The sequence below is a fragment of the Heliangelus exortis genome, chromosome 3 (assembly GCF_036169615.1).
Source record: "Heliangelus exortis chromosome 3, bHelExo1.hap1, whole genome shotgun sequence".
Taxonomy (NCBI): Eukaryota; Metazoa; Chordata; class Aves; order Apodiformes; family Trochilidae; genus Heliangelus; species Heliangelus exortis.
In genome coordinates, this window is record NC_092424.1 from 53,517,582 (window position 1) to 53,535,798 (window position 18,217).

Sequence of the window (18,217 nt, forward strand, 5' to 3'; positions counted from 1 at the left end):
TAAATTATTGAAGCTCTTGACTTTTAAAAGTAGCTGGGGATGTACTGTAAAAGGTGTGAGTCTAACAGTCAGATGTGTAAACAGCACCTTATTCCTTCCTTGCACCTGATTTCTCACCACTTGTTTTATATGATGAGAGCCTAAATCAGTGTGGGAGATATCAGCCATTCTCAAAGTGTTATTTTATGATGCCTTCACCAGAAGAATAATCTATTACCGTATGGGATAGCAGAGAGAAAAGCATTTGGAAGGAAGATTAATTGAAGTAATTCGTCACTTCAAAATGAAGAAGGTTCATCAAACAAAAATAAAAGCTAAGTATTTTATGTGTCTCTATTGGAATTTGATAACCATTTGTTTTGCTAGAAGATGTATGTGAACTGGGCACCTAGTGCTTGTCTATACAAGGAAATTTAATGGTACAACTATGTGCTATAATTATATGCTATAATTATACCAATATAACTCCCTATGGAGACACTCTTACACCAGAGTAAAGAGTCTTCATGGTTTATCTTATTCTGCTTCCAAAGCACATAACCTTAAGTAGGGATGGGTACTAAAGTAAGTTTCCACATTGAGGTAGTTACATTGGTATAATTATGCGTTTTTTTTTCTTCAGTGTAGACAAAATCTCTAGTGCCTTTTCAGCTTTGAACTTTACTTAAGAATTCCTTGGTTGTGATAAGTGTCTAAGCATTTTCATAGTTTTTCTTTTATATATATAACGGGACTTGCATATTTAAATCAATTACTTAGGCCAATTAACAGCTTCCTGGGTTGTGGATAGCAATAGGGTCTAGAAAGGGATCAAAATTCATATTCCTAGCTGCTTGGATGTATCTGCATTTTTCTCCCTCCTTTGTGGTTTTACAAGTACACAGTGTACAATGCTACAGGTGGAATAGTCTGTAGCTGCCTAATGATTTCTGTGTTGGACAGTTTTTGTCTCTTGTTTCTCATTATTCCTCAAGTTTTGTTGTGCTGTGGCTCTAATTACACGCATCTCCGTGGATCACAGAAAGAAGCTTCCTTATGAAGTTGAAAAAAATGGTTCCAAAAATGCTAATTGTTTAGGGAATTGCTGAAATTTATTGATCTTCACACAAGACTTCACATAATTGACTTGCTAGGCACAGTTTGTGCAAGGAGCAACTAAAATTGAATGCAGAAGGAAGGGAGAGTGCAGGTGCTCTTCTGGTGTGTGATGCAGTCAGAGGTAAGGTGATGTTGTGTAGAAGATAGGTTTGGTGGGAGTGATGTCTCTTGCCTTGTTCAGTCAGAAGAGGGTACCTAAACAGAGGTATTTAGGTATTTTCACGAGCAGTGATTGGATGTTGGCCATCTCCACTGGTTCTCTTTTGCCCATATATTCTTTGCTGCTTAGAATACGGCACGTCTCCATCCTCATAAGGCACTGCCCAAAAAATAAGGATATGTAACCATTTTTTGCAGTATTTTAGCAGTTTCTACAGATGTCAGAATAAATTGCTTAGAATTAGTTTTTCATCTGTATCTTTTTTCTCCTTATGAAATGGTTGAAAACATACCTTTTTTTTTTTGTCCTTCCTTTAAATTTTCTTTTATCAATATTTCTATATGTTTTTAGTGTTACAATGTCTATGTTGTCTGATTGTGCCAGAAATTGAGGTTTATAACTTAAAGTGAAAAGCAAATTACAGAAACAGAAGAAGTTTTAAAATAAAATGGAGATGATGTAATAACTTCCAAATCACAGGAGAACAAGGCTGGAAGGGACATCAAGAGGTCATTTACTCTGTCCCTCTGCTATGAGACAGGATAAGGCAGACCTAAACCATTCATGACAGATGTTGCTCTGTCCTGTGGTGGTTACTGACTGGGCAGAAAGGAAATATTTATACATACGCTTCCCTCCCCTCCAAGCTTTGTGCAGGCTGAACTTGTCATAGAATTGGTGTGAGTTAAATGGATTCACACAGGATTATTTTAATGGGTTGTTGTTTCTAGTTTTTGGAAACAGTGCTTTCTGTCAAAATAGTCTAATGATGGTTTTATGGTACTGGGTGTAATAATTCCCATTTTTAATTTTAACTGGTAGTCTGTTGTTCAGGTGTATTTCTTCCTGAAATAACAATTTTTCTGTGTTAGCTTTGTAACCATTGTTCCTGGGAACTCAGCAACTTAGTTTAAAAATGTGTAGCATTTTATTTTCATCTCCAACAGTATTTCCGTTGTATAATCAGTTTCAGTTTTCCTTTTTTAATTCAATTTTTTTTTCCTGTGTGAGAGAGCTGAGCAAAACCAAAACCAAAACAACTAAAAAAAACTTAGGGGTAGGAGTGTAAAGGAAGAAGAGAAAAAATATATTCAAGAAATCATAGTACTTGGCAGAAGAGATAGGTTTAGCTGAAATGCCAGGTTACATATGAAGAGAATAATGTGACTTTAAGAAAATACATTTTTTCTCTGAAGAATAAATAGAATGTACATTTCAGAATTTTACACATGGTATCTGCAGCTCTTTAGTCCTAAATTGATGTTTGCAAATGAGTGTTGGATGAATAACATCTTTCTAAATTGAACAATACCTAAAATTGGAATTGCAGATACCCTTTGCTAAAATGAGTGTTTGGGCTTGTTTGCTGTGTTTTGCCTTTTCGTTATATCAGCTGAGAAACATCTGTCTTTGCTGCTAAATGACCTCTTCTGACTAGGCCAAGTGATTTTGACAGAAAGAACTGTCTTCAGCCCTCATCAGCTGCTGCAAGTTGCAGCCTTGGAGAAGGGAAAAAGATTAGATGTAAATATCCTCAAATTGCCGTTGTCCTCAGAAATACCTTACTCAAATGTACAGGAAAGATTCACCATACCTGTACTGCTTCAGTGTTTATGAAGGCAGTAATTTCCTTCTCTTTCTTACCATTTAATATGATTGTTAATTATAGTTCTCTTCTAGATTTGATAATTTTAGGAAGCTGACAGTACTATATCTTGGGTTGTGCCCAAAGGGGTCTCATTAATCCCAAGTAGCCTCTGTAACGAATAAAGGGAGTTTCTTTGAAGTTTCTTCTAGGAAAGCTGTGTCGGTGTTTTGACATGATGGCTGGTGTTGGCTCCCTTAAGGACTGGGAATTAAGTGGGCATAAAAGTGGGAAGAATCCAAGAGTTTTAAGGCAGATAGAATTTGAAAATAGTGCTTTTTGCTGTGGGAGAGAGGAGGAAATTCTATGAATATGGCATAGTCAAGTTTCCTATGAAATGATTTATTCTGGATAAGAAATGCTGAAGAAGTGGGTCAGCCTTCCTGCTTTCATATTTCTCAGACCTGATATGTCTTATATGTTGATTTTTAATTGAATTTTAAATACTTTTATATTAAAATAAAATTATCATATATTGAAAACAGATGCCTTCTTTGTATAGCAAATTAAAATTCTAGGTAGTAGCTCTTATAAAACCACGTGCACAATTCCTGAATTGCAGGATAGTTCATTGCAGGAATTTTCATAGTTGTGATTAATCCTGTTTCCCTATTTCTGTACTTCCCCATGTGCACATGTTACATGCTTGTCTTCAGACTGAGACGCTCTAGGATGTTTCGTAGTCTGTCAGTGTGTTTCTGGAAGAATTTTTTCTCTTTCATTGTGTTTGTAAAAAAGCAGGGAAGACTTAGTAAGTTTTGCCCGTTTTGAGGGAAAAGTAGGTGAAGGCACTAGGGTTAAACCAGAATTTCATCTGGTTTAAACCAAGGTCAGAATGATTTTTGAGTAAGCCATAAAGAATTTAATTTAATATCCAGATACATTTTTAGAGGTCTGTGGAGTTCTTTGGGATTAATTTCCAAATAGCTGCTAATTTTTAAGTTTACTTGAAACCTGTGAGTGTTAGAGCTGATAACAGTTTTAAATAATCAGAACATTATTTTTTTGCTACCATTATTTATTTTCCTTGCAAAATATGTTTTTACAATTACCTATATGTTGATCTAAAGAGCAATTTTAAAATTTTTCTTGTAGAAATAAAAGTTTAAAGCTTACAGATCCCTTGATACTTCTGAAGTTTTTACTTGCTACGTGTGTGTCTTAAAATGGGTGCTCCACGCTAAATACATTAAGGGTTCTCTTTGGAATTACCCTCTTGCAGAGTCTTCTCACCACCACCACCACCACCACCACCACCACTACCACCTTTAAAGGGAAATTTATTGCTCCTGTATATTTGTCCTTTTAATTCTAAAATCCAGATGAAGAGTAATCCCAGGAGTGTTGTTTTGCTGTTGCAATATAATCTTTTTCAGATGATACATGATGTAGTTGGAAACAAATTAGCAGCTATGCATGCTTAAAGAAAGCAATTTAATAAACAAGATTTTTGTAAAACCTAATCAGAATTGTAAAATGATACTTGGAAATCAGTTACATTATACAAAGTAGCTGGTGTGAATGTAGGCATGTATGTGAATTCATGGTTTCTACTCACATTGTTCTCTCAGGCAAAACCAGGGGCTTTGACCTTCAGTCTACTGTTTCTTCTAGTTTATTACCAAACTATTAAGTACTTTCAGTCAATAATGAAAATTTCCACTCATACCTGTAGTTTGTTCAGAGGATTGATGTTAATTTTTATTTTAACTGCTGATAGAAGCTCTTTTCTAGTACTTCAAATCACCTCCTACTGGTGAATTCTTATTTGTTTTGCTCCTTCCCAGGAAGTTAGTTCCATGCTTCTGGCAGTGACTGTATTGATGAGCAAGTTCATTATAAATGCAAAATAACCACAGCACTCGCCAAAATTCTGTTGCTCCAGCTCGGCAGTACAGGTGTGTAGCCCCAGATTGATGATCTGTATCTACCTGACCCTTGGACTGAGCTGATGCTTCTGATAGGTTGCTGACTGGGTCAGTGGGTTTTTATGATGTTCAACCAACATGATACAGAGAGTGTTATGGAAGAAGGGTAAAAAAAGATTAACCGACTAGTTTCCAGGTAACTATTAATGTTTTGCAGTGTTTACCCCCAAGGTTTTTCAGCCTCTACAGGAACAGTTTTAATGTAGAAAATACGTTACAAGAGAAGCTGTTTCTTGGCAGTTGAAGAGGTGACAGAGCTTCTGTTATAGAGCCTGAGTTTGCCTTCCAATTATCCTGATCCTAAATATATCCTTAGGAATTTTGCTTATATTTGCTCTAGCTAGGGGCTTTCCCATGTTTTCTTATTTAATTCTAATTTAATTCAGACCATTTCTTATGCAAGTTAAAAAAATGTTAGCATGGAGAAAATGCTACCTCATAGGAGGCTAGAAACCAAGAAATACAGAAAGTCAGTGTCTTACACTTCTTTTTAATGTCCCAGTCTGCTGTCACGTAGTGTGAGTAGGGTGACCATTTTTCTTCCTTTTTCTGAACTCTTTTTCCTCTTGACGTGGCAGAGGAATGTAGCTCCTGAAACCTTTTGTGAACCATTTCTCAGTGTGGCCAAAACTTTCTGATTTTCCCTTAGCTAGAATATCAGCTATATTGTAGTGTTATCTGGACTGTGATTTATTCTGGAATTTCATTCTGCTGAGGTCTGCTATGAATACAGGCAGTAGATTTGATTTCATTTTTTAAGGGTTGTCATTTGCTTTTTTTGTAATATGTAGCCTCAGAGCATGGCCTAGAAATTTTAAATGTTTAATTCAAGAGTACTTGATAAAATCTAGTGCACAAGGTTGAATTTGAGAAGATGAGGGGCTTATTTTTGGACTTACTATAGAAACAGGTCAGTTTCTGAAAGGCACTAATACTGTTCTAAGTTCTATCAGAAACCTAAGGTCATTTGGGTTTGGGCTTTTTGGTGGTGTGGGTTTTAAAATTTTAATTTTTTTTTTAAATTTTCATTTTTATTTATTATTATTTTTATTTATTTATTGAAATAAAAAGATATTTCCAGGAACCTTTTTCTTTTATAAGGGAGGTTTCTGAAAGTTTTAGAGTACCATGTCCCAGCCTATGGTGCAATTTCTCTTCCAAAACACCTTCTAGAGTTGGGTTTTTTTTTTTTCTCTCCCTTAGCCTGCCCATTTCTGACTCTTAGACCTGTTTCTTGTTGATAATCACTGACATCAGCCTCCCCAAAGTCTTCACGTCTTGTTCCTTGCTAAGAGTGCATATAATACTTGTCATTATGAGAGTGAAAACCCAGTCACAGAAAGGTGAAGTGTTGCGCTCATGTTTGTGTAGCGAGCGGGTCAGCTGCTGAGCCAGGAATAGAAGCCCTGTCTTATGACTCAGTGCCTTAACCACCGGCCTGTGCCACCTCTCCAGCAGCAGTCATTTCCAAGAATGTAGTAGCAACGGGGTATATAAGTAGCTACAGCAAGGACAGGAGCTTTGCTTCCGACTCTGGGTGGGCTCTGAGGCTTATATGTAGCTTAAATTACTGGGGGAGTGGAAAAGCTTTATAAAGGAGCTCAAAGATAAGTTCTGTTAAGTTACGGTTTGCTTTGCTGAGTTTAAAAACAACTACAAAAATCTAGTTGAAAACAAATTTCCAGAAAGTTGTGGGTAAGACGTTCTACGTGTTTAAAAGTCAAACTGCTCCACAAATAACCTTAAGAGTGGCCTGTGATTAAATCTTTTGTATATTCAATAACAAACTAATTTTATGCAACTGCAACTATGATAAAATTGAATTAAATGGACCTGCCTCTAAGAAAAGAGGCTGAATAGCTGAGTAGTGCATTATTCAATGAATGGAAAATGGGGAGGCTGGCTGAAACGGCTGGGAAATGGTTTTAACATTCAATCGGGCTAAAGAGCAATTCTGTGAAATCACTGTATTTGTTTCCCCCCTACCTCCCCGCCCTCAATTTTTAAATAGCAGTGCTCTTCATACTGTCAGAATTCAGTGTTGTGACACCCCTACTCAAAAGTTATGACAGCACTGTAATGACAGCTACTGCCTCTTGAGAATCAATCAGGCAATTAATTTTGTAAATGAAATGCTGATTATACAAAGCTTCACATGAGAGGCCCAGTGATTAAAATCAATTTAACAAATTGTTTCAGGTGGGACTTGATTAATAATTTGCCATAAATGCTGAGGATATATGACCAGCATACCTTTTTGTGTGCGTGTGTTAATATACAACTATATATAATGCATGGCGTGAAAAAAACCTGCAGCTAACTGTATGTACTTGTGGCTTGTGACCTAGTTGTGATAGGTTGTGCCTCACTGTGGGTAGGTACACTGTCCTGCTCAGTGTCCGTAGTGTCACTGTGTCAGCTAGTGCTTTCTACAGCAATTAAATACATCTAACCTTTAAATTTATTTTTGCTTATAAAGCCAAGGAACTGAGAGAGTGTATTCAGATCTACTTGAATTTTTATTAGGTTGAGGAGGATTTTTCTTTAAAATTTGAGGTGGATGTGGGATTTCTTTCACGTCCCCCCCTTCTGCCACTGACTAGTTTTCAGGACTTTCTGCGTTTTCCCCTCCTACTCCTGTTATTTCTGCATGGAGCCTTCCTGCAGAGCTCCCTTCGTTCCTTTTGGGGCTGCTACTTGCCTGATGGACACTATTTTTAGTACATCCTTTTCTTTCCATCTAACCCTGTGTTTGTGTAAGAGCCGTACAAAGTAGGTAAGGGAATTTTTTTCTAGTTCCAGATGGCAGCCATGCCCTGTGAGCAAAGGTGTTTACTTGTCTCGGAAGCTTAGAACCTCATTGCCAGGCAAAATAGAAGTAACTGGTGTTCTGGGTGGGGCTTTTCTTTTTTTAACTTAGAGTTTTCTGGGTTTGTGAATGGACTTTCTCTTCCTTGTTGAGCTATAGTGCTGGCTACTGAGGAGGCCTTAGGGCTGTGAGCCACCCTTTGTTGAATTTAGCTTGGGATCTTCAAGATACTGTTTTTCCTTGCTGTCTGTCTTGCTCTCCTGCTGTGGGCTACTATTTTGATAGAAGAAATGGCAGACTGAGAACCATACCCATGTCTTGCATGCTTCAGTGCCAACTCTGTTGTACTGGGGCAAAACCACCCTATGTGGTCATTTTAAGTTCAGATGTTGGACTGTGGGTGGAAATAGCTAAAACATGGTCATGATTTGGTAGCAGGTAGGAGAAGCAGCTGGAATCAATGACATGTTGTGTGGTCACATGTTTGCTATAAGACATCTAGACTAAGAACTTTTAAGTTCTGCTGCACTAGAAATTTCTTCTAGCTCACTGGGGAGCACTTCTGCTATGAAACCAGATCTTTATGCATAGAAGAAGGTGGTGTCCTCTATGTAGCATCCAAGTTGGAGAAAACAAATAAAAGAACCAAAAAGATAATTCCTAAGTATTCGTTGGAGAAGTTTGGAGTTAGAAAAGTGGATTACAGTAGAAGGCTGAGTATTTAGGTATAATGGGGACAAATGACACGCTTTCAATTGACTTCAGAGCAATTGGGGTCTTACCTGTATGTCAGTAGTTGGAAGTGACAAAGGCAACTTGAAGGACAGCAGTTCTGAGCTGTATATTCAGGTGAACTTGTCAGAAACAAATTGCTTTGGCATTGGGTGTGATCTATGTGTATAATTGCTTTTTGATGTTTTCTTAGCCTCTGCCTGCACTCCTAGTGACAACTGAAGAGGTTAGTTATGTATACTTTGTTTACTTTGTTAAAATGTTTTTTATGTTTTAAAATTTAAAATGTTGTTTTTATGTTCTTTGCCATGTTCACTGTGATTTGTTCTTTCAGTAGTCCTTTAGATTTATCTGTCTACAAAACAGTTACTAGAGAATAGCAGATTCGCTGCCCATCCAGTTTTCACGTTGTGTTAAAGAGGACCAAGAAGAACACTAGAAAACAGGGTACAAATCCTTCTCCTTGACTCTGCAGAGACACTTGCATGTGTAATTATTTGTAAATGTTCTAGTGGAGTGGTAGTTGATTTTTGGTGGGGCATAGTGTTTATTTTCTCTTTTCCCTTTTTAATTACTTAATTTTCCACTCAAAATCAAATGAATGTTTCTGATGTCTCCCTGCAGCTGAAATCAGGAAGTATGCAAAACCTTTAAGACAAGGAAAATTGCTGGTTTTGTTTAATCATTGCTCGTATATGCTTAATTCACAGCATTTTCCTTCATCATAGGCTTCTGTTGAACTTGGCTTTGTTTTCGCTTCTGCCTTATTGTGTTTGTGCAACTGACTTCTTTTACTTTAAATTTCAGTGAAGTACAGACAGTTGACTTCCTATTTCAAAACACAGGAAGCATTTTTGCCAGTCATTTCTCAGATTTTAATGTTGGAACCTTAATGTCGGATTTTAAGTCAGAACTTAATGCTGTGCATTAATACTTTTTAAATAGTTGTTTGTGTCTTTCTTAAATGGGTATTTAAAACACGCGTAACAAGAGTTGTGTTTTGATTCTCGCTCTTTTGTCGTGTAAAAATGTTGGCTGAGGAGTCCTTGTACATGTTCATACAAATGATGGCATTATCTAGGAATGGATTATCTTTTCCCCAGTTGTGTCCTCATGCCAGCTGTGTCATTGTATTATGGTGAATGCTTGTGATTATCTCTAGCGATAAATTTGTAACTTGGTGCCTGACCTAGAGCTGAGAGCTCCATGCCCATCTTTCTTGGAATGTCGGTAGCTGATTGTCAGCTGTCTTTATTATGAGGTTTCAAGGCTTTGGTATTAATAAAGAGGCTTTTTTTTTTTTCCTTTTTTTTCTTTTTTTTTCTTTAATGTGAAGACAGAAGCTTTGGCTGCAGATGAATGAGTAAACAAAGAGTTATTGTATTCAGTAGCTCTAGGAGTTTGAGGGCAAGCCTTCTTGAGAGTGTTGAGTTCATGTTGTTTTGTTTCAGGCGCCAATGATGTAGCATTAGTTCTTGAGATGTGTGGCTTATAGTCTCTTTAAACTGCAATATTTGCTGTTGTCAGCCAAGCCAAGGCTGCTTTCAGTTTTTTTGTTTAAACAAAGAAAAAAGCACACTTTCACTTGAAGAGTAGTTACATCTCATGTGAATACTCTTGTCTTGTAGTGAATTGCTCTCTCTGCCTTGTATAAGAGTTCTATCCTCACTTGTGAATCACACTGTGACCTTTGTGAAGTGTCTCCCACTCCTCCATGTCTTGAGACTTTAGTGATGGGGTTCCTTGTAGCATCAACAGCTAAGTTATGCTTTGAGACCCTGACTATTGATGATATTCATAACGTTTGTTAAATACAGATTTTGTTGTTAGAAGTAAATCGTACATTGATAACTTAATAGTATGTGTAATGCATATGTAACTTCACTAACATCCCAAAAGTAAGAGCTGATGTATCTTGGTCAGATTGCTGCTCAGGTTATTCCAGTGGGCACCCTGCCTCAGATCTAAGTAGAAATTGGTTAAATGACGAGAGAAAATGGTACTGTTATAATGTTTTTTTCTTCTCACTTTAGAAATGGTAAAATTGAATCTCTGGGTACTTCAGGGTGAGGTGATGTAGGGCTAGGAGGAGAGCAGAAATGGTGTTGATAGTGAGCTTACAAGTAGGTGTAGAATGTTAATTTTTTCACATATGCATATATAGCAGGGATGCTGAATATATTCATTCTTTTACAAAAAATATTGAAAAAAGGAGCAGGTAACAGAAAAAGGTTGTCAGTTACTATTTGTAGGCAGCGTGGGCTTTTCTTCATCCTACCTAATGGTTGGACTGTCAATCCAGAGACTGGGAATAAAATGTTGGCCCTATTGAAATCATTAACAAACCTTCCATTGGGTGTTCTCATGTGCTCACCAGGTGCCTAATAGAAAAGACTCTTATGAAATGCTCTGTTCTTATAAAGCCAGATAGTACATGTTCAAATGAATCTGATACTGGCACAAGATAGACATTGTAATAAAGGGTTTATAAATTACAGTGTGACTGTGGACTGAAGCAAAGAACAAGTCTGAGGTATTTAGAGGAACTGCAGATCTATGCAAAGTTTAAATGAAATGCAGCAAGTTGAAGAGGAGGTGCAGAATTAGAAGCATAAGGCAGAATTCATTCAGGCTTGCCTGGCAGAATGAGGCAGCAAACAGCATGAGCAAACACTAGCTAAATTGTTAAAAAGGTAATGTGTATATTGGGAATACAATAGCATTTGAGAAAAATTGGATATTGGAGACTGCAATGACAGTAAAATAAAAATTAAACTTTGCAATACAGCATGTAACAGAATCAAGTAAAGGTATGGAAGATGGGAAAAAATACACATCATCCATTCATGGTTGTGCATGCTCATTGGGCTTTAGAAGGATGTGATGCATTTACAGCAATGCTGTAATTTTAAGTAAAAGTTAGAGAGCAGGTGTGGGGAGTTGGTTGTTAATCCCTACAACATGAAGAGGTTGACACTTGTCATAATCATCCTGTCACCCAAATCTTGTCTTTGAAAACTGTTGGAACTGATGTTGAAAAAAATGTTCGAACTTCATGAATCTTCAAGGACCCTTCATATAAGATAATATGTTTCTCCACTAACAACTCCTAAATAACTTTCCAAAACATTGTAGGTGAAAGAAGCTCTTGCTGTAATAACGAAACTTCTAAGTTTTAAAAGAAGGCTAAAGCTGAAAACCGTGCAGGCACTGAAGTCGGAAAAAGTTATAATTAAATTTTTACTTTCACTGTATGGGACACACAGTAGTGGGTGAGCAGCTGTTTTTTCTTTCTGTTATGTGTTTGGCTCCAGGTCTTTCTCACCATATGCTATTCTGAAAACAAAATTTGTTCTTTTGTTAGGTAGCTTTCTGTGGTATTGATCGGGGTCATATTAAATTCTAAAATCACCTTTCTTGTGAAGAGATGATGGTATTTTTTATTTTTACATTTGGGAAACTGAGACATTTCTGTAGGAATTTGGAATGACCTGTTTAGGATGGAATATATAGCTTCTGAAAACACCATCAGAGCACATCTCTCATCTACTTCAAAAGTAGTTGCAGTTACGAAGCGTTTTATGCAATTTAAATTGTAAGTATTTCAAGTTGAGAAATAAGGGATGCATTAAATCCGTAAAACTTGAAAATCTTTTGTTTTAGTGAAAAATTGTGGCAGAATCGGGTAAACTGCAGTTCTGCCTGAGCAGCATGCATCTACCTTAATGGTAGGGTCATCTTCTGCTTCATTCACTACCCATACAGTAAGTGAAGCATTCGGTGCAGTAACCCGTAACACCCCTTCCATCAGGCTGGTGTCGTCTGACCCCTGGAGCAGGCCCATCCTCTACCTGTGAGAGCATAAGTGGGACCATGTATTTAAAGACTGAGAGAGTTATATCCGCGAAGGAAACGTGATCAGTGTTGCAAGGGCAAACTTAGTTCCAACAGTTCTGAACTTCTGCAGTGGTAATGTTTCTTGAATCTGGGGAGATGTAGCTGTTCTGCCTTGCAGAAATGTGTTGGCAGCCACTGAGTCACTGGTGGGTGTCTCCAACTAAAGCTGCACTGCACAGACAATTGGGATCTCATCTGAAGGGAGTCAGGAATAGCAGTGGTGAATTTCCACCTTCTATAGAGACCAGGCTTGGGATGAAATGTGCTTCCTCACTGCCTGTCTTCTCCAGTCCTAAATAAAATGAGAGTACTCTTTGTACTGTTTGTCCTTTCCCTGATACCTTGGAGAGACGAGGGAACAGGCAGCACTGACATCCAGGGTGGGTCTCTAGGTTGTCCCAGTAATTTGTCTGGGGATATTTGCTGCTCTCTCAACCTAGCCCTATCATATTTAATATCTTCAGTCCTTGATCCCGATGCCAGACTTACAGTGCCCACTGTAAGGCCTGAGTACATCCAGGTCCCTTGTTACCCCATGAACACAGTCCCCTTGGTTTCAGTGTTGTGTGGGTCACCTACAGCTTGGAGTTACAGCAATATCCCAGGCTCTTCATCTCTTCACCTTTCTAAAGTGGAGAGATGTCACCTGAGGGAGGGAGGAATAGGTCTGCTGGAGAGGACAAGAAAAACAAAGGGACAGCAGGCTGGAGGGAAGGCAGAGAATGATGAAGTAGCAGTGAGGCTCACACACACGCACACACGTGTACGCGTATATACACACGTGTACACACACACACACCTGTGTACACACACATGTACACATGTCCTCCACCGCTTGGAGGTCACTAGTCCAGAGGACAGAGACTCTGCGGGCTGTATCCCTGTCACCTCCTGACCTTGTTTCCTCTTCTTCCCTTCAACTCTTCCTGCCCTACTTCTGCCTCCGCTGCTTTTTTTAACCCATTGTCCTTCTTTCTTTGTCTGGTAAATTCAAGGCCGCCTCCATACCCCTTGTAACTCCTCTGGTGAGGTCTCGCTGTGCCGCTCACCCGCTCCCATTTCCCTCTCCTGTGCTCCTTGAGGTCTGGTGACGTGCAGGTGCTCTCTCCACAGGGGCACACACCTTGCCTTTCCTGAACCTCCAATGTCACCCTGGCAAATTAAAATTCTCTGCCCCAAAGCATGGTATTCAAGAGGTATTTTTAAGTGTTTTATGTAAGAACATAAACGATGTATTTTTCTGTGACCTCATTCTAAGACATAGCTGAACTGTTTCTGCTGAATTTTCCAGAGAATTTCAGCCTCAGGCATACATATGGCCTGGAAAATTTCAACCTAAATGCTTGAAGTTTGGCAAAGTTTATGTGCACCTGAAAATAGTCTTAATAATGGAAAGTGTCAGGCTGTTTTAGCTGTGTAGCTATCTGCATTGTTTATAATTATGTTTAAGCATTGGATGCAGAACAGAAAACAGTACACTCAGAATTAATTAAAACTAAATTTGAGTTTAATGTTGTTATTGGAGTTGAGACCTGGAAATAATACCCTGAAACAGGAGGTGGTGGCAGTGAACAGTACTGTTTGGCTTGATGAGAATCCTGTGAAGGAAACTTGAGACTTACTTTGAACAAGGATTTGTATTTGAGAAGATCAGCGTGGCAGGTGTTGCACAGAATGAGCATTAAAACACAGAAATAAATGTAGACAAAATATCCAAGTCTGTAAGAGGGAATTTAAGTTGTCCCCTGGGACCATGTAAGAGGGAATCTAGTTCATATTCTGAACCTTTGTGTTCATGTTGGTTTTAGTTAAAAGTGTGGTGAGAGTGCATGGCCTTAAAAAAATAAAAAACAAAATAAAATAAAAAAGAGTGTTGTTATGGGTCAGGTGGCCTGAAGTGGTTGGAGAATCATTGATTTTGAAAAGTATGAAATATAAATAGCAAATGACCCAGGGACTTTTAGTGGTGAAAATAGAAGCTTCTAATCTGGCCACAAAGAAGCCAAATAATAAAGAGAAATTTGCTGAGTAATACTCACCCAAAATTAGAAGTGAATGTGCAGTTTGCTGTGGTGGCAAAAAAGGGCAGTCCTTTCCTGAAGCAAATGGAGGTGCATTGTGAGGAGCAGATTATAGTTTCCGCCTCCTCAGGTGTATTTTGTCCACGTTCAGAATACTTTACTTGGCTTTGGTGACACTCTTGGCAAATCAGCATTGGTAAGGGTGGGGAGAGCCAGTAAAAACAGCGAGAAGGCTTGAGTTACTTACTTGTAAGAAAAAAAATGGTAAGAACAATATAGTATAGTTCATTAAGCAGCAGCTTCTTTGGAGAGCATGTACCTTGTGTGTATAGGGAAAAAAAGCCATAGCGGCTTGGTAGTATACACAGCAGTAATGAGAAGACATGAGAGGTGGGTGTAATTTACTTCCATAACAGCTGTTACATCAGAATTGAATGGCTAAAAAGGACTTGCAGAAGCCATGTTACATAGGAGGCTTTAAAATGAAACTGGTCAACAGTACACTATAAACACAGTCCTGCTCCTGGTGGGAGGGTGGGCTGGCTGGGTGAATTAATAAGTCTCTTTCCCTGGGAGAAGGTCGGGGGGGAATATGCCTCTCCCATGAAAATGAGATTGCAATTGGCTTTCCCCCCCTTTCTTCTGTGAATTAAAAAATGGATGCCATATTAACAATACAGTGCTGCACTTGACAAAGTGTGATATTTTTTTCTGGTTCAGTTAGTTGTCAGTAATAAAACATGAGACTAATACCGCACAATGGTTGACACCCGTCCTGAAACTGTTACGGTGCTTGGTAAGTGCTGCCAAAAAGTCTAAAAATAAAACTTCCCACCGTTTACTCCCCTCCCCCTCCATCTGTGATAGCAGTTTATTTTTCTCCTTAATAGACCTCAGAAAATCCAAACTTCCATGTGAAATGTAGGTTATGATTTGCCTTATGATCTGGAAATTTATTAATGCACATGATAGCAATATGAAAGCGCTGAAATACAGCGGTCTGTATTAATTGCACTTCTTGGAAACTTTATTTTCTTTTCATTTGCCCTTTTTTTTCAAGGTGAGAAAACAGACATTTTCTCAAGGTTAAATGGCTTGCCCACCACTTGTTTCTCTCTCGATACACAGAGTTTTATTTATATTCCCACATTAGAATCAATGATGCTAATCAGCTTACAACAGTATACTTAATTATTTCTTAAGCTGAAATTTATTGGGCAGTTACCATACTTGCTTTTTCTGTAGGTGAGAGACAACCTTAGGTTTGAGTGCAAAATTATTGTTACTTTTTCAAATGCAGTGGAAGTCCCAGGCTCACCATTCAAAACCTCATCTAACTCATGTGAGAACCAGAGCATGGTACTTTGTGTGTCCAGTCAATATTTGATGCATAAAGCACTGAGATAATTGCATGTGTAGCTTGCCCTCTTTAAGTTCCCAACTTTTTGTTTTCTGGACCTTAAAGTCTTCCTATGCTTGTGTTTACCAACAGGGCAGTCCAATGGATCCGATGGTGATGAAGAGACCTCAGTTGTACGGCATGGGCAATAACCCTCACTCCCAGGCGCAGCAGAGCAGCCCCTACCCTGGGCAGTCCTATGGCCCTCCCGGCCCCCAGCGCTATCCCGTGGGAATGCAGGGCCGAGCCCCGGCAGCCATGGGAGGAATGCAGTATCCACAGCAACAGGTTTGTGGAGGATTTGTCTGTGTTGCTTTGGTTTCCCTCCTCTCCTTCTCTGCCTTGCTGACACTGTGGTAATACCGAGGCTGCAAGAAAAAACAAAAGCAAACAAACCCCCTCCTCCCCCAAACCAAACAAAAGCCCCCAAACACAAAAGACCCTAACAAGCAAAACAAAACAAAAAACAAAAACAAAAACACAACCAAACAAAAAACCCCAATCAACCAACCAACCAAACCCCCCAGAAATAAGTACTTCTGCAGAAGGAGGAGGGTGAAGGACTGTTCTAAAAGTAAATATATTATGTTGACAATATGAATGTTATCTGAAACCCCATACATTAAAAAAAAAGTTTACTTTGTTGCTAGTATCCTTTTTTGAAGAGATATATGCCAAATGCCATTAGTTTTTTTCTAGTTGATATCATTTAGCCTTGTGTATATTTCGGATGATTTTTTGTTTGTTTGGGTTTTTTTATTTTGTTCTTCATTCTTTTTCTCTCTGGCTTGGATAGGTCTAAATATAAGATGAAAACCAGCTCATTAAAGGCAGGATATTTTTCTTTTTGTATCAGAGACATCATAATGTACAAATCTCCTTTCATCAACTTGGATTTCATTATTGATGGTGACCTCTTCTGCCTTTTTCCTACCTTTTTGAAGAATGTCAATTCCAATGTTCATACCATATGTTACAGAAGATACAGTAATTTTTTCTAGAGGAAGGGATAAATACAGGTTGTCAAGAAATTATGTTTTACAAGACTTTTTTTTTTTTAATTAGGAATTTGAGTGTATGCAATGGGAACTCTATACTTCATTTTGAGCAGAACAGACTAATAACTTGATCAGTAATGGGAAAGACCATTTGTTTTGTGGAACTGACATTAAAAAAGCTAATCTGCAACTAGTCATTTATTGTTAAATATAGAGAAGAAAATAAAATTTTTGACTCCCTGGCAGGCAGGTACCTGGCTAATACTTGCTGTCACCCATCCAACAGGACAGAATGCTAATCAGGTGATTAATTAAATAACAGTTTCAAATAGTGTAGTTGGTTGAGTAGTACCATTATTAACACTCTTAATTTTTATTCTTTTATGTAGTTAAATAGATAGTTTCTTGTAAGGAGGAGATTGCTTAGTTTAGAAATGTCAGATTATATTTGGTTGCTAGGTTCAAAAAAGCGAAGCATTTTGTCAGTCGTAAAAGGAGGAGAAACTGAAAAAAGGAGGTTTCATTTTTCTCTGTGCAGCTGCAGCCAAAATGAAGTTATTAAAACATATTTTTAATTTTAAAATGAATTATTCTGTGTTCTGTGGAGATGAGTGTTGAATTTTCACTTCATTTGCTAATTGCTTGATAATTGTAAATTACCCGTCAGCAGGCAGTGACCTGGCACAGCGATTGGCTGCCAGCCCTATCTGTCTTCTCACAGCATTAATGTAATTGGCTGAGCAGCAGCACAGTTCTGAGCAGTAATGCTCTTTGGGGAAAAAGTGAGAGGATAATTATGACATTGGATTTTTATTGAACGGACATCACCACCTAGGCATGATTTTATTTTGGACAGCCTCCAAAGCTTCATGTGTTTGGTTTGTGAACCTCTAATGATCTGAATCCAGTTCTTTTCATATTGCTCATATATTACCACCTTTCTACAAAGGATTAAAATGCAGGAATGCAGGTTTGTAAATTGAATTGCCAACTTACCAGCTGAGTGGTAAGTTGTCTTTGGCACAGGATGCCACAGTTTGATTCCTGGCTGGATTTTTACTCCTGTGACATGAATATTAAATAAGGAAAGCCTAGCTATGCTTGTTAAAATTGGCTCTGTAGCATGTACCTACTTCTAGATATAATATATATAAAATAAATAATATTGCCAGAAGTTTCAGAAGATACATCTCAGCACTTTCTGAAAATTGGAGTCTTTTACAGTGTCGCATTGAATTTATCAGAAGTGCAAGGCACTTCTGAAAGCTTGATTTGTTAAAAAACACTGGGCTTTAAACATGTACAATATTCAAATGTAAGTATTGCGCAGAGAGAGCACTGGGTAGATGGATTATGAAGAAAGTGCCACACTGTAGGAAGGGCAGGAAACATCATTGGAAGAGGTTGTTCTTAATTTAAGTTGTAGTCTGCAGTTTCCCAAAGGTAGCTGAGGGTGTCGGTTCTGTTTATTTGGATGAAAAGAGACGACTTTTTGTGAGACTGAATTTTGAAGAAGAGCTTGAAGTGTTA

At 38.2% G+C, this 18,217-nt stretch overlaps 1 protein-coding gene across 7 annotated transcripts in view; it reads left to right on the plus strand.

The window, feature by feature from the left end:
* The window catches only part of ARID1B (AT-rich interaction domain 1B), a 329,115-nt gene that overhangs the window by 17,041 nt on the left and 293,857 nt on the right, over positions 1 to 18,217 (plus strand). For all 7 annotated transcript variants that reach the window (XM_071740628.1, XM_071740632.1, XM_071740629.1 and 4 more), the window contains exon 2: positions 15,783 to 15,977. In XM_071740628.1, coding sequence (XP_071596729.1) covers positions 15,783 to 15,977 — 195 coding nt within the window. The remainder of the gene's footprint in view (positions 1 to 15,782; positions 15,978 to 18,217) is intronic.